Below are 15,638 nucleotides of genomic sequence, written 5' to 3' on the forward strand. Positions count from 1 at the left end.
GTTGAATAAATATCTGGAGGCTGGTTATTTGAATTACAAATGTGCTTTAAAAACAACACTTAATTGGTGTTTTTTCCTTTGAGAAGCTGTTACAGTAATTAAAAAAGCCATCAAACACAATTGGCCTGCAGTGAAAATAGCTGAAGCCTTATTGTTTCATTGTGGTCTGAATTTAGTCTCCACAGCTTGCCAAACAAAGTTATTCACTCAGTCTAACAGGTGTTTTGGTTTCACTCTCGCAGCGGTGAGCGATGATATGAAAATATAAAGACAGTTACATCATCAAAGTTGGACAGACAGAGCCTGTAGAGTATCATCTGGTGAGAAGTAATGCGCTCCAGCTGATAAAACCTGACTTCTATATCAGCTGGCTGTTGTGGCTGGGTATAGAGGAGCCTGTAGTGATGGAGCTTTGTTCTTAATGCACCAGCAAATCTGGCGTGACGGGGGAAATCACAGTTTACAGAGGACAGTGAAGAAAAGTACAATGTATACAGTAGAAATCATAATGTGTGGGTTCTCAAGAGAACAACAGTGGTTACATGTTACATAACAGTGAATTAAGGTATATATGTCAGGGTTTAAGTTTACAAGAGACGTATATAATACTATATAAGTATATACATTAAAGAGGTTTCTTGATATTGAACTCCAAAACCCTGTATACAAATGGCAACTGAGGGTTCCCTGAGTTTAAAGGCAAGCAACCATTTTTAAATCAGAGCTGTTTTGGTGCTAGCTTGCCACCGCCAGCTAATGAAGAGCGCAGCAGCTAAAAGTCATTTTCACAATACTTAAAAGCAAACTAGGGGGGCTTTAGTTTCAGTCTTTGTTGGGGTTGAACTGTAAAAAGTGCGTCAGGAAACGTGTTCACTCAAATGAATTGAATGATACACTGGTTTAGCCCACTTTGAAAGCAAACATGTAAATGTGACATTAGCTAGAAAAGTTGTGTCGCACTTTTCACGTCGTGAAACAAGAGTAGTGTGTTTATCATTGAGCTCAACAGTGAAGAGGCTCCACAGGTGCTCTACACCTCTCTTACCTGTCTGCAGCATCCCGGAGCCGGACTCGCCTCCAAAATCCACCGCTGCGTCGTCAGGTGAGGCGGTGCTCGTCGTTGTGAGCACGAGAAGGCAAACCGTCCATTTTGACAACCAGCTGAACATCTTCCCTCCTTAATTCACCTTTTTCTAATTAAAGTTTAAAGACACGCAAACAAGAGAGCCCCAAGTGTGCTCTGGACAATAAAACCAGCAGGTTCTCATTCACCAAAAGTCAAAGTGAGGAACATTGTTGAACGGCACTTTTGCTTTTTCTTGAACTTGGAGTGCGTTACAGACTAACTTCTCATCCTCTTCACCTCTCCTCCTCCTCCTCCTCCTCCTCAGGCAGCAGCAGCAGCTTCTCTCCTCCTGCAGCTGCATCACATCACAGAGGCGCCAAACGAGCCAACGGAGGCCCCGCCCCTTTCTTCTAATGTGGACCAATTAAAATCCTGCAGGGCCTCCGCCCATTTGGTTTAAGAGACTGTCTGGGCAACTTCTACTTGCAAATTGTTCAGTTTTTGTTGTCCTGTAAGAGACATTTGGACCTCTCATCACTCCAGGCTGATTATGCTGCAGCATGTGACAACACTTACTGTATCTGAATGACCAATATGGAGCCACATAATCCTAATTTCTCTGCTGATTGTTTCCTCAAGAAAGGTCCCTGTTTAAAAAAAAAACCTCACATTTTTAACATCAGTTAAGTGCCAGACATCAGTACTAGTATATACTGTTTGTGTTTGCATACATCGCAGGATTACAGTATCACACAAGCCCACACTCAACTGTACAATACTTTCTAATCTTATACTTAGTCTTCTCACTCTACTTAAAGGGGCACTGCTGCCATTCAGCATTGCACTCTCATTAAATCTGCGTAACTGAAATGTCACCTGTTCAAACTAGAGTGCAGGACTTTTAAATTCAAATGAATGTCTGTTACATTCAAGACATTCATGCCAAACAAGTTCACGCAATGCTGACCACGTAAATCTCTATGTATTTAGCAGTGTACCGGGTTTTTTAAATCTGGTGTGACATTCCCGCACTGGCGCACCGGTAGTGATGCGTTTTACGTCAACCAGCAATGATTGTTTTGCCAGAGCTGAAGGGCGTAGCAACAGAGTAGGCAGCAACTAGGAGTATGTCGGAGCATATGGCAGAAAAACCAAAGAAGCGTCCAAGAAAAGGTTCTGTGGCTCCAGATAAAAAGAGCTGCCTCTTTAGCTGCTAATTTCTCCAATATGTTCATTAGCTGATGGTTAGGCAGTGTACAGTTTGTTTTTTTGAAGCCTTTTTTTCCTGGAGAGCAGAAACTTGAAAACAACCAGGGAAATTTACATTTACAGTGAGATCTGTCATGATGGCGCCAATTTAACTTCTTCATGAAAACACAAACATTAGTTTGTCATTGGTCATTAGAGGAATTGGACTGGATGTGTGGTAGACTTGGGTTCCTGATTTCATCTGGATCAGTTCCCAGTTGGCTAAATACTTAAGATTCGTTAAGATCCAAGTCTCATGAGCCTCTTATTAAATCTTTACATCTTTGCAATAAAATGCTATAAAAACCCAACCCTAATCACAAGACATTTCAATGCAATCTTCAGGGATCTACATCTTGCACTTTCATAATCATACCTCTTTATTCAATGACTTATATTCATACAAAATCTATAGGTACAGTCGAAATGACTGTGGGAGAGACAGTCAAGTTACAGATCAGGCAGCAAAGGACTCAGCCACTCCAGAACCTCTTTTCTGAGAAAGAGCCTTGTTTCCACTTTGGTGGTTCTGTGATAAAATGTTAATCAAGCTCATTTTTTGTTTTGTTTTTTCTCAACCTGAAACGGATACATTGTGTGTTTAGATAAGCAGAAAATACAACCAGGAAACAAATTGTACAAATCATGGACTGAATGAAGTCAAACAATGTCTCTTTTTTTTTTCTTTTTTTTTTGCACATGCACATTTTCATTTCAGAACATGCAAACAGGACATGTCCAGAGGGGGGCAGCCATAGTAAAACTGTCAGAGGAAAACTTGGCACCCTGTTCACGTAGGGCTCGTTGGAAGTCTGAAAGCTTTTTAGAAATGTACCGTAGAGATGAACACAAATCTCTGCTCCAATATGGCAAATTACAGAAACAAATAAAGACAATAAGACGACAGCAATCTATTGTGTTACCTTTACAGAGAACAGCGCCATGCCTACAGTTAGACCTTATTGCTCCAAAGTCTAAAATGTCTCCTTTTAGATGATCCATTCAACTAGGTTGCGAAATATGAGACAACATGAAGTAAAAATAAAAACACAAGGAAATTATCAGACTTGGATCAAATAATATTTGCAAATAATTTACATGTTCATGAACTTGCTTAGAGTCAAGTCAGGACAATACAAAGAGCACCAAGAGATTTACACCTACAAGTCTGTTCTTTTGATCTCATCTAAAGATAATCCTTCTATACATGTGCAACATTTGTTTTATTCAAATAGGTCCATAAGATGAATGTTTAAAAATTCCCTAACACACAGTTTTGAAAAGAATCCTGGATCCGCCCCATCAGATATTAACTTTATATGAAATTAGGCAAAAGAATTGCCTAATTTCATATAAATCTCTCAGGCAACTGTATCATGTGTTAAAGTTAAAGGTTAAGCTTGGTGATATTCTATATTTTTCTTATTTTCAACAAATCCCACTGAAAAAAATCCCCCAAAAAACAAAACCATTCATTTCATTACCATGAACACACACTCACTGTAGTTTATTTTAAATCGATCCCACATCATTGGTGCATTCAACTCTGCAGCTGAAAATAGTCCCCAACAAATGCACCCTTTCCTCCTGTTTGCTGAAAGCGATGTGCTGTTTTAGGAAACTTGGAGCCTTTTTTAGAGACAAAACTACATTTTTTTTTTTTTTACTCGTTTAAAAGATTTACGTTTTCAGTAGCAACCAACAGGCTTGGAGCTGATTGCCGGCAAGGCCGACAGACTAACAAGGTCCGTGGGATTTGTTGACAATAACAAAGCTAAAGAATATTGAGAGTCTTATCCTTTCAATAGATATGCCATGCCCAGTGGGAAGAATCAGAGTGTAGCTAAAGTGTTGCGTTAGCCTGGTGGGCTAACAGTCAGAAATGGATGAAATTAAGCAAAATATAGCTTCAGGTCTGGCAGTACCAGTTCAGCCGGGTCACCTCTTAGGGCGATGGGTACAGGCTTAGTACTGGTCTTTTAGGCTCATGTGGAGCTCTAGCAATGACACAAATATGTTAGTTCAGCCTTCTGTTATTGACAGAATACCTCACACTGAAGCCACTTTATTACTCCTGTATCTGGTTTTCCAAGCAAGTTTAAAAAACACTACAAATTATTTAGAAATACAACTTGACCTAAGTCTGGAAAGCACACAGTTTTATATTTCGGGTGGTTCTATCTGGGTAGGCATCATGCAGTCAACTTGCCAACCTCAAAAATGCCCTGTGATTCACATATATCAGCTCTGATACCATTTGTGCCTCAGTGTGTGTCGTCAGTTCACTGTACATCATATAATACATTTACAATTTACAACTCTTCATACACAAATGTAAAATTTGGTCGCAGTCACACTAAAGCCTGAACCTGGAGATTCCAGAGGGTAAAGCTACAGGGCAGATGAAGTGTCGTCTTGTTGCATAGCCCTACTTTAAGTCAACAGTCAGCAGCAACAACACAACTCTTTATTGTACCTGTGAACACACAAACAGGTAACCACGCCTACAAACCCTCAAACAATACTGCTCTCGGAGGAAAGAGAGAAGAAGAAAGGAAACCGTGACATGTGGGTAAATATGGCAGAGATGAGATATACGCTGTATGCTTGAGGAGGCAAGTGTTTCTGAATATGAGACATTTTTGTTGATTAGAAATCAAAAAATGGCACTTTTCTCCATTCAGAGACCGTTTCTACCAACTGACTGGCAGTATATTTGAAAGAGAAAGGCAAACGCTTACCACACACCCTTAAGCAAAAGTACAGACACTATTTTTTTGACAAGTTCAAGACCCTGGCATGCACTACATTGCTTACTTTGGATCTGTAATTCTGACTTACCTACCACAAGATTCAGTACAAAAAAAGTGTTTTTTTTCTTTTTTGCATTCTGTCCATTATACCAGATTCAAACTTTGTTCTCTACACTTTTTCTCAGCTGTGTACATACTTACATCCTCTACTGTATATTCAAGTCCATCTGACCAGGCTGCATCTTAATACATTTTGGAAAACGAGGCACTTAGTATTCAGCCACATAACGTCGGAAAAGAGATGTCTAGTCTCTATGTGCACTCAAAAAATTTACATCTGGTACAATTTACAAAAAAATATGATCATGAAAACTTGGCTCTACACCTACTCTAACCCACCAACTGTCACATTGTTCACCGTGTCCGTTAGGTGTCATGGCCGAAGTTTAAGACCTAAATATATTTGTTTTCTTAATATCTGTTCTGGTCAGAATTCGGTGATAACCCTGATGTAGTAGCTGATGAAGAAAAAGAAACAAAAGAGAGGAAAATAATTTGGTGGTAGCATCAATATGATCAAGTTGAAACTCCTTCTCTCACCTACATGGCAAACATAAACAATATGAAACATACAAAAATAAAAACAGTGTTGCGAGCAGCCGTATTAATACCAGGAATGAGGCATTCAGATCAGTCTGAAACACAGATCATAGTTTCACTCACAAGAATGAGGAGATTTTGGCTTTTGTCTTCTGCTCCAACACTGATTTTACAGGCCAAGGCAAAATACTTAAGGGTCTTCACATGTGCTATAATTTCAGTGCAAGTAAAGGGGGTAGAAAAAGTCATCAGTGTCTTTTTTCCTTAAAGAGTTTGTTGTATAAAAAAGGAGAGTAACACTACAAAGCTGGAATGATTTCTGATCCCCTTTTACAGCACGTTCCACTGGCTTTTTCCTCGATATCTCTCCGTCTGTATTAATCCGCTGGCGTCCGATCAGCTCGTTGGACCTGACATGCGCGCTGTACAACACTGATAAACTGGCCCGGTCCTCAGCTAACGGTTTTTCTGCCATGTTAGCACCAGTCCTCTTCCTCCCTCTCCCTGAGACTTCCTGTTCCTCGGCCCCCGGGCCCAGACGCAGAGTTGACCCCGAGGGTGAAGTGGTACCCATTAGGGACAACCCCCGCCCGGCCCTGCGAGCTGGGCATGGTGACGGGCCCAGCAGCAGTTCCGTGTGAAGCTGAGGCCGTGGTGGAGGCAGCGATTCTGGCAGAGCGTCCCCCTCCGTGGCTGCTCACAGTGTCCTGGAAGTCCTCTGACTCTTCGTAGAGGGCCTGCTGAGAAGCGGCCTGCGGCTGCCGGTTTAGATTAGGGTCCGAACCAATGCGGGTGACCGGTATCGGGGACTCATCGTGGCCCCCGAATAAGCGATCATGCTCTGAAAGGCCACGGCTGAAGCGAGTCTGGTGCCCCGTCATAGTGGTGCTGGCACCGGACGGGAGAGGCGAGGAGTTGGCGGTCTTGTAGGCCACGGCAGGGCGAGGGGTGATGGGCGTCTGTGGGAGTTGCCTGCGACTACGGCCCGGAGTGCTTGAGCCAGAGGGGAGCGTTACAGGGCCAGCTCTAACCACGCTGCTACCATGCTGAGGAAAGAAATGATTTATAAATGATATCAGAGAATCTGGTCACAATATTGTGTTTGCTTTAGTGAAAGGGACTTCTTCACATACTGAGTGCGTTTTTTGTTGTCTTGGTTCTGACCTTGCTGCAGTGATGTCAACGTGTACTCTAGGGTGAGTCAGTACACTGTGACATCACGGCTGTTTCAGAGGTGAAACAGGCTTGAAACTATGGAATGCGTATTAGACCATAACATCTAGTTCAGCGTCCACATGAATATGTCAAATTTATACGTCTTAAGACGACGGTGTTCAGTAACTTTTACTCATTTGAAGTCTTAATTGCAGCTCTTTTGATATATAATCTCCTCAATTTCACAGTTTGGTTTGATTCTGTCATAAAACAATATATAGATAACTGTACTTGCAAAATGACACAAAAACACAAAAGATATTCAAAGCAGCTATTTGAACACAGATTCAATAGAATATGGGATATGTACTGTATATGTAAAGCGAAAATATAAAGTAGAAAAACTACTATAAATACAGTAAAATGAAACAGAAACAAATTATTATGCATATCATGAGATCTTGTGACTGATGAGGCCAGTCAAGATAAATAAATAATAAATATTATTAGTTTCCATTGAGAATCATTGTTCTGCTGCATTGTCCTAAAACTGGGGGGCTCTGAATAAAAAAGGCAACAGTTCCTAAGCTGTTCACCCAGTCTGGATGAGAACACCCTAAAAATTAAAGAAAGGTCAGCACCTCATAGTCACTGTTTTCATTTTCAAATCCAATGCGCTGGAGTGCAGAGCCGAAACAATGAAACAGGTTTCACTGTCCAAACACTTACGGACTGCAGGGTGTGCAGGACAAGCGAGCTGGTGACTCACCTGTTTGAACAACCCAGCGTCCTGTCCCTCTCCGGGAGACGTGGATCGACTGGGACCGGCCGACTTGGTGTGACACTGCTCCCTGCTGCCGTAGCGCTCGCAGGAGTAGTAGCGCTGCTTCTCTCCTGCTGAGGAGTGGTGCCTCCTCTCGTGGGGCCGGCTGCGGTCCCGCTCCCTTGCTCGTTCTCTGGACAAACCTTCAGCTGACGGGTCGGTGAACGAACCTGGAAAATACAGTATGAAAACAATTAAACATTCAATCGGTAAAGATCTGTCTGAATTATGTAAAGAATGCGGTCTCTCCCCGATCTGTTGCATGAAAATCAACTATGACTGTAGAAAAACCTCATTATTTAAAACTGTATTTTCAGTTTATAGTATCTCATATAGATTTGGCATGCTATACCAATAATAGACTAAATCAATCCTAACTTCGGAATGAAAAATGCCTAAATAAGAATGTCTTCACTTGGATAAAGGGTAAGTATCTTCACTTGTTTGGACCAAAATTCTCCAAACATGTTAGTGGGCCCCAAACATTAAGTACATGTTTTGAATTCCTCAGTTGGGTTACATTTACAACGCCAAGCAATATATACCTGCAGTATGAATGCAAACAAAGTCAAAGGAAATATATAAACAAATCAAAACAGTAGTAAAGCTAAAATTCACTTCATGTTGTGTCTAAATTCAACTTCACACTGACACTTCTCATCTCAGCCAGTTGCCTTAGGTGATATAGTGATCATTTTTTTAGTTCCACAATACGCATCATTATGTTTGTGAGATATTGATACATGATATTTCATTACACCTCTACTCAAAGGCAAATGGCTCATCTATATACAGTATATGTGTGCGTGTGTGTGTGTGTGTGCATGTTTATTTGGGTGTGTGGCATAAAGCAAGGCACTGTGGTGAAATTACTTTCTTCAGGGCTGGAATAACTCCAGTTTTCAGATTAAAACTGCGATGACAGAAACACAGAAGCCCATTCATCATTCTGATGTGTCAGATCTGCCTCAAGAACGACAAGCTTTGAGGAGTGAAACTCTCCTTCGCTCTCTTGCAGTTTAATAGATGTAGAGAGGGCTTTTGGATGTTCTGCTATCTCACCAAGAGGTACCTATAAATCCCAGTGCTGGACCTGTCCACTGTGGCCTTTTAGCTCAGCAATAAAGCCCAGCTGCTGCCCTCCAGTGTTAACACAAAAAACACCCTGCCACCAGCTCTCAGGCTCTAATTGCTCTAGCAGACGATGGCAAACAATGACTATGACCGTGACCCTCTATACTGCAAAAAAATAAGCAGAACAAAGAAGTATTAATGTTGTGTTAATCAGTCAATGCTAACTTTCCAAACTCTATGAAACTCAACTTGCAAAAACTAGGAGCTTACCTAAAATAGGTAACCCATCACATTTCTGCCTTTGTTTTTGTCAAACTTATGTTATTGTTACTTCAGGATACCATTTTGAAAATCAGTCTTGGTGGTGCATTTATGACATCAGAGATTTAGGAGCTGGCTCAGGAAAGATCAAACCCAGAGGTAAAACAAAAGGGCCAACATGGAAGGTGTGAAAAGGTTGTTGAGAATTTGGTCCTTTCTTGAAATATGTGAAGTGAATCTTGAAGTTGCTGCTCAGCTGACTCTGACGTCTGAGGTGTCTGAGCATCTTTAAATGCACCAACATGGCTATCTCGGTTCAGATGTTTGGGGTCGGGAACTGGTTTCATGCATATTTGTCTGATACAACACAAGCAATCTGAACCGATGGTCTCAAAACAGCCTCCTTTGGGAGAAATTATGGGGTACCACAAGGTTCTGTGCTGGGTCCTTCACTATTAATACTCTACATAAACAATATTATCAATCATAATATCCATTTTTATGCAGATGACACAGTCTTGTATGGCTCCTCTTCACCTCAAGCTATATCAAGTTGTACAGTCAACAATCATATCTGTGCTTGACTTTGGAGATATCCTTTAGTCTAATGCTGCTCACTCTACTGTAAAACAACTTGATGCAGTTTTTTTGTGCTTGGCGTTACAGGCATTACAGGAGATAAATATTACATTATTCACTTCGTACTACATGAAAAAGCAGGCTGGTTCCTACTAGCAACAAGACGAGAACTACATCTACTACTACTAAAGCTGCCCCAGTATGTTTTCCAGTATTTTTAGTGCCTCAACAGCAAAGGATCCAACTCTAGCATGAAATAGTAGACAGTTATTTTATTTCTATGAATTTTACAGATGACCCCAAAGTTCAGCTCAAGTGGGAGACGTGACCTCATTCATGGAAAACAGCCAATGACTGCTGCCACACCCTGTGTCAAAATTATTACAATGTGTGTGTGTCTATTTACTGTATGTCAGAAGTTAGAATGAATAGTGTGTGTGTATGTGAAACAACAAAACCTTTTTCTTAATATGGCACAGCTCGTTGCTGCTTTTCAAAATGAGGAAAATCTAAAAACAACCTTTTTCAATTATAATTTGCAGCTCTAAGTGTAAAGGTCTGTGGACAGATCAGACATGCCAGCACTTATGTGAGAGCTCAGTCTACATTTTATAAATGTAACTGTTAAGATCAGAGGGAACAAAGGGAGCAACTGATAAAAAAAAAAAAAGAGAAAAAAAATCCCAAGCAAAGCAGATTTTCCTCTGAGAGCTCACAACTCTCTCTGCTAATCAGATGGAAAGCCTGACATGTAAAATCCCTGGTTGAAGCGCAGCAGAAACCCTTTCACCCACATAACCCGATCATGGAACTTTAATCCTATAAAGAATTTCTGCAGCTATGTTAAGACATCCAAGTGATCTACTAGGAAAGCCTGGTCTCTCCATGGAAGTGATGCCAAGTTTCTATGTGGATATTCTCCTCGCTGTATTACATTAATTAATATTGATGTGTTAAATGAATTAATCTCTCAACAACCTAAAATATGTTCCCTGAATGGACTTTTAAAGTCTTTGTTCATGAGTTTTTAAGCTCTACGTGATGACATATTATTAGTAAAATGTTAAACTGTTACATTTAATTAGTGTTTAATTAGTTGTAGGTGAGTCCCGAAGGATATGACGGCCACTGTGGCCACAAGTAGTAATTACAGGATAATAGCACTTTGAATTTCACTTAATTTCTTCAGAAACTCTTGCATCCTTTACTTTGGAGACATCATCACAGCGAATGAAACAGGAACACATGCAACAACCAAAACAAAAAAATCCAACAAGGTCCTCAGTGGATGGAGTTTCTTCATTTGTCATGAAGAAAACAGCTGAGGAAGACCACTAGGTGTGTATGAAAGCTCCTAAACAGCTTGTGGGTGGACATTGAGCCAGGAATTTCTAATGTCAAAACGACATATCCAAGGTCAAGAATGACCTGCTCAACAAACATGTCTACTGGTGAGGTACGTGTTTTCACTTCTCGTTATACTTATACATGTGTGTATTGAATTAATTAAGGTGTGTTTTCTTGCTTATGAATAGAGAGAAAGAGAAATATTGTGTTATTTCTTATTCCATTCGTTATAGTTAGTTATGGTTTCCAGGGATCCATAGTCACTGAAAGAGGGGGTTCAGTGATTATTCATGGAGAATTACTGTGTTTGGCTGACCATACCTAGCAGTTCACAAGACTGGTTCAGATGCTGAATTACAAAAGTGAGATACTGAATGTCATTAGGTTTTCCAGCTGTGACTTCACACTTAGCGGTAGTCCAGTTAAATGGCTTGTAAAAAGTTGACGACTGAAAACGTTTTTTGTCGTCCTCTGTGTCAGCACCCATCTCACATTGAAATGAATGAGAGGGCCACATTTGTTTTTGCAGTTCTAATGTCAGTCTGAGCATAAACTTAGAATTTACCTTGTGTTCAATTATGTTCTGTTCAATTACCTACATTATGATGAATGAAAGCCTTTCAAAATCTTTACTTATCATAATATAACTTTTTGTCTCACCAACAGTGCTGGACGGTTGCACTGATGCCACTCTATCCAGGGACTTCTGCTTCTTGTCTTTGTCCTTGTCCCTGCGTCGATGGCAGCGGTGGTGGTGGTGATGGTGGTGGGCTCTGTCCTGGCCCAGGACTTGGCCCGGCCCGGTTGAGGACTGGGCCAAGCCGGGTCGTTCCAGGTCGTACTCCCTGAGCCCGACCTCCTGGTAGCGCTGCTGCGTCAGCGAGGATGCTGAACGTCTTATAGGACTGAGGTCGACAATCGGCTGAGGGGGGAAAAGAGTAAACGTGGACAGGCGTGAGGAGAAAGAAGAGCAGAGGGGCGGCTGTGGTGGTTTTACCCAAACCACTTGTACTGGATCACCAAAATAACCACGAAACACAAATGACACAACCAGTGGACGGCAACCTTTTGTCTTAAGACCGACGCTCTACTCGTTCTTCTCCGGGCACAGATGTCAGAAAAGTTTGAGAAGAATGAACACAAATCTGTGACAGAACTTGAATACTTACTGTTACGAAACTTACATTATTTGTAAGCTAGCAGGCGTCTCTGCTAGTGAACAAAGAAGACGTGGGGTGTTGACAATGGCCTTTGTGGCATTTGCTTTTTCAACATGTCACTTCTAACCTCGGAAAGAACTGTAATCTTTCTGTAAATAGCTCATACTTGTTAATCAGCACATTGTGTTTTACTTAAGGAATACTCCACTGAAAATACATGTTTTAAGTATCGAACAACACTCACTTGAAAGGCTTGAAAGACAGCTCTGAGAAGTTTGTAGCTATGATTCAGGACAATCATACCACATATCATTGTAGCTAATTTTGGGCCTGATTGTTGTCAGCGATTGTGAACATTTCAGTTGCTCAGGCATCATAAAACTCATGGGAATAATGGTGAAAATACAAACTTTAGGAGGTTGTGTAAATGAGAGAGTTTTAATCAGAGGACTTGCTGCAATATAATTTTCTGACTACCAGTGACAGCACTGAGCTTACTGTCAGGGAGGAAGAAATCCTGCGCCATGTTTGATTTTAGATGGTTTGTATTGACTTTAAGTGAAGTCAATTTCAAGACAAAAAGTCAGTCGTGTTTTCTGGTAATGTACACCAATATGACATTGTTTTTCTGCCTTGTTTATGTCATTCTCCAGCCTGTTTTCAGCGAAAAGACACGCAAACAGCTGTTTGATACTCGAAACATCAAACCTGTTCTGAACACAACATTGTCATATTATCACCTTTTTAAGTTGATATAGCAAACTTCTTATTTACACATCCAGCAATTACAGAGCAGTATTTTCATTCATTTGGAGTCATATTTCTGGCCACCTGATGAATGTGAGTCCAATATTCACTCTCTTTTAGCTCTGTTTTTGGTCTCCACCAGCTCCTGAGGGAAATATCTGGCTCTTTAGCTGCTAAATGCTCCCCAGCTGTCTTCACCAGCTAGTCGCTAACTTTGTCTGTTTTCTGTTTGATGCAGAGCAGAAGAGTACTCTGGGTCTTTAGAGCTTTCTAACTAAAACAGCTGCCTGTTGCGGCCAAAAACGAGGTTATGAGAGCGATTAGAGTGAACCAAAACAGTAAAGTCGAGAGGAGCTGTTCGTTGGGTTAATAATTGTTACTTGTTTTCATATTGTTATTTGATGCATTGTTATTATAGTATTATATTATATATTATAGTGGTGTATTCCTTTAAAATCAAACATTCACCAGTTTCTCTCAAGGGATTAATGCTTTAATGCTTTGAGGACACTGACACTCACCCCACCTACTTCTTATTTTACTGACCAGTACAGCTAACAGGTACCACACTGATGTGATAGGGAACTGGAACAGCAACTAAGTTACCACCCCACCTGCTGGTTACTGCTGAGACTATGTTTTTTAGGTTTTCAATTTTCGAGATACTAGTTTCCAAATATATCAGTATTTATCTAGATCATATAGCCTCTAGTACTGAACATGTATTTAGTCATGATATTATGGGGATCTTTACCCTCGAGGTGACAAACAATACGTTGATGAAGTACTATTTTCATGAATTGCTCTTTCACAGACAGATTCAGGGTGGTTGTGCTGCTCCTCTTGTTCCTACCCCACAGCCTAGTCTGTAGCTACAGCCAGGGACAACAATATCACAACACTGCAGAAAATATTCATATTACCAAGTCATTTTTTTTCATTAGTATGCAGTCTTAAAATCTTATTTTCAGGTCAATGCCATGATATGCTATAAGAAAAACACAATTCCCTGTAAGAGTCTTAAAGAGGAGGTCAGTAAAATATTCGAGAGATAAATCAGACTTATTGGATTTGCTTTTGTTTTCATGTATGGAAAGTAAGATTTTAAGACTGAAAGTAACATCAAATGACCGATAAGGTTGGACGAGTTTTTGTGGTGTAGTTGAAAGAAAATAGTTATTTCAAAGCAAGAAAGCAGCAGTACTGTCCCTGCCTTGTTTCACAATCACACAAAAAAACTACACACTACTACACTACTACACTACTACGTTACTACATAACGACACTCACATACACACAACCACATTTGACCAAAGTGTAGTACTGCACTGCTGTAGTTTATGGCTGAAAAGCAGGACAGGAGTGCTTGACATACCCCGCATATACATACAAATACTTTTCCAGGGTATGTTTTGCGGATAATGTAAATTTGTGTGTTGCATGTTGTGTATCTATCAGCAATTTCATGGAATGACCAGAGTATACTGTATATGTAGGAGGGTCACTTTGTCCATGATGGTGGGAGGGTATGAACTCTGCACTGAGATGAGAGGAGCGCATGGAGGCAAACACTGACATGAGAGAAGAAGAAGAAAAAGAAGGAGAGAACGAGGGGAGGAGAGACGTGTAAGAGAAAGAGAGAGGTGGGTCAACAGGTGGTACATACTGCCAGGTGGGTCCCAGGGGCGTGGCGAGGGTGGCTCCGCTATCAGACAGCACACACAAGAGGGAGGTGGGCAAAACATTAGCAGTGGGCATCGAAATCAGGAGAAAGGGAGGACAGAAGAGGAGAGCAGAGACTCAAGAAGAATAAGGCTGGTGATATTCTATATTTTCTTACAGTCAATAAATTGTATGAAAAGACCACAACCAACAATGTGTTGATTCCACTCACAAGTATCGTCTGTGTATCCAGAGCCTGATACATCTTATTCCTCTGTGCCATAGAGCGCCAATGTTGTCCAAAAACGAATAAAAACACATCGATGAGCCACACTGTTGCACTGGGTGACATGTTCCTTCATTACCATGAACACACACTTCAGTTCATTGTCACACACACTGTCCTGCTGCTGTCAATACTCATTAGAACACTAAATGTGTATTAATCCCCAACTGAAAATAGTCCCCGATAAATGCACTATTTTCTCCTAGTTGAGTAACATTTGCCAGAAACTGCAGTGGCCAGCTGTTTTATGAAATACTTAGCCTTTATTAGAAGTACAACTATATATTTGTGAGCAGTTTTTAAAGCATCATGTCCTCAGTTGGACAAAGGGGCAGGGTAGGGAAATCTGAAAGTATTGAGTGATGGACTAACATATTGTTGGTTTGGGTCTTTTCACAGTGTTTGTTGACAGTAAAAAAAAAACTATAGAATAACGCCAGCTTTAATCTTTTAAAAAGAGAAAGAGAGAGAGAGAGAGTGAGACATCAAAATGCAACATAAACATAAGGAAAGCACATGTTAAGTGTTGTGGGAGAGAGCAGGGTGACAGAGAGAGACAGACAAAAACACACAGAGACAAACAGCGAAGCTAAACAGACAAGATCCGACAGGTGAAACAGAGAAATGATGGATAGAAAAATCATCCTGACATGACATCCATATGCAGCAGACGAGAGCAGCTACCGCAACTCACAAAATGACAGAAAAAAGTAGAACATTTAATCATGAGTATAATTGAAAGTGAAATTCATAAAAAAATAAAAGGATTACCGCAGTCACACAAAACTCAGCTGTTAGATTAGATCCTACTGTAGGTGAGTGTGAATGTTGAATAAAATATAAAAAGATGAATGGTAATGTTAGGTTTATGGTAATT

General features: G+C 40.6%; 1 protein-coding gene across 1 annotated transcript in view; it reads right to left on the bottom strand.

Moving 5' to 3' along the window:
- Positions 1-2,670: 2,670 nt before the first annotated feature.
- Positions 2,671-15,638, bottom strand: part of cacna1bb (calcium channel, voltage-dependent, N type, alpha 1B subunit, b) — a 153,323-nt gene continuing 140,355 nt past the window's right edge. Inside the window, exons 47-50 of the mRNA XM_070924227.1 lie at positions 14,480-14,518; positions 11,567-11,828; positions 7,592-7,815; positions 2,671-6,713 (exon numbers count right to left, since the gene is read on the bottom strand). Of these exons, the coding sequence (XP_070780328.1) occupies positions 6,144-6,713; positions 7,592-7,815; positions 11,567-11,828; positions 14,480-14,518 (1,095 nt within the window). The 3' untranslated portion in view covers positions 2,671-6,143. The remainder of the gene's footprint in view (positions 6,714-7,591; positions 7,816-11,566; positions 11,829-14,479; positions 14,519-15,638) is intronic.

The sequence above is a fragment of the Enoplosus armatus genome, chromosome 18, assembly GCF_043641665.1.
Source record: "Enoplosus armatus isolate fEnoArm2 chromosome 18, fEnoArm2.hap1, whole genome shotgun sequence".
In the NCBI taxonomy this organism is placed as follows: domain Eukaryota; kingdom Metazoa; phylum Chordata; class Actinopteri; order Centrarchiformes; family Enoplosidae; genus Enoplosus; species Enoplosus armatus.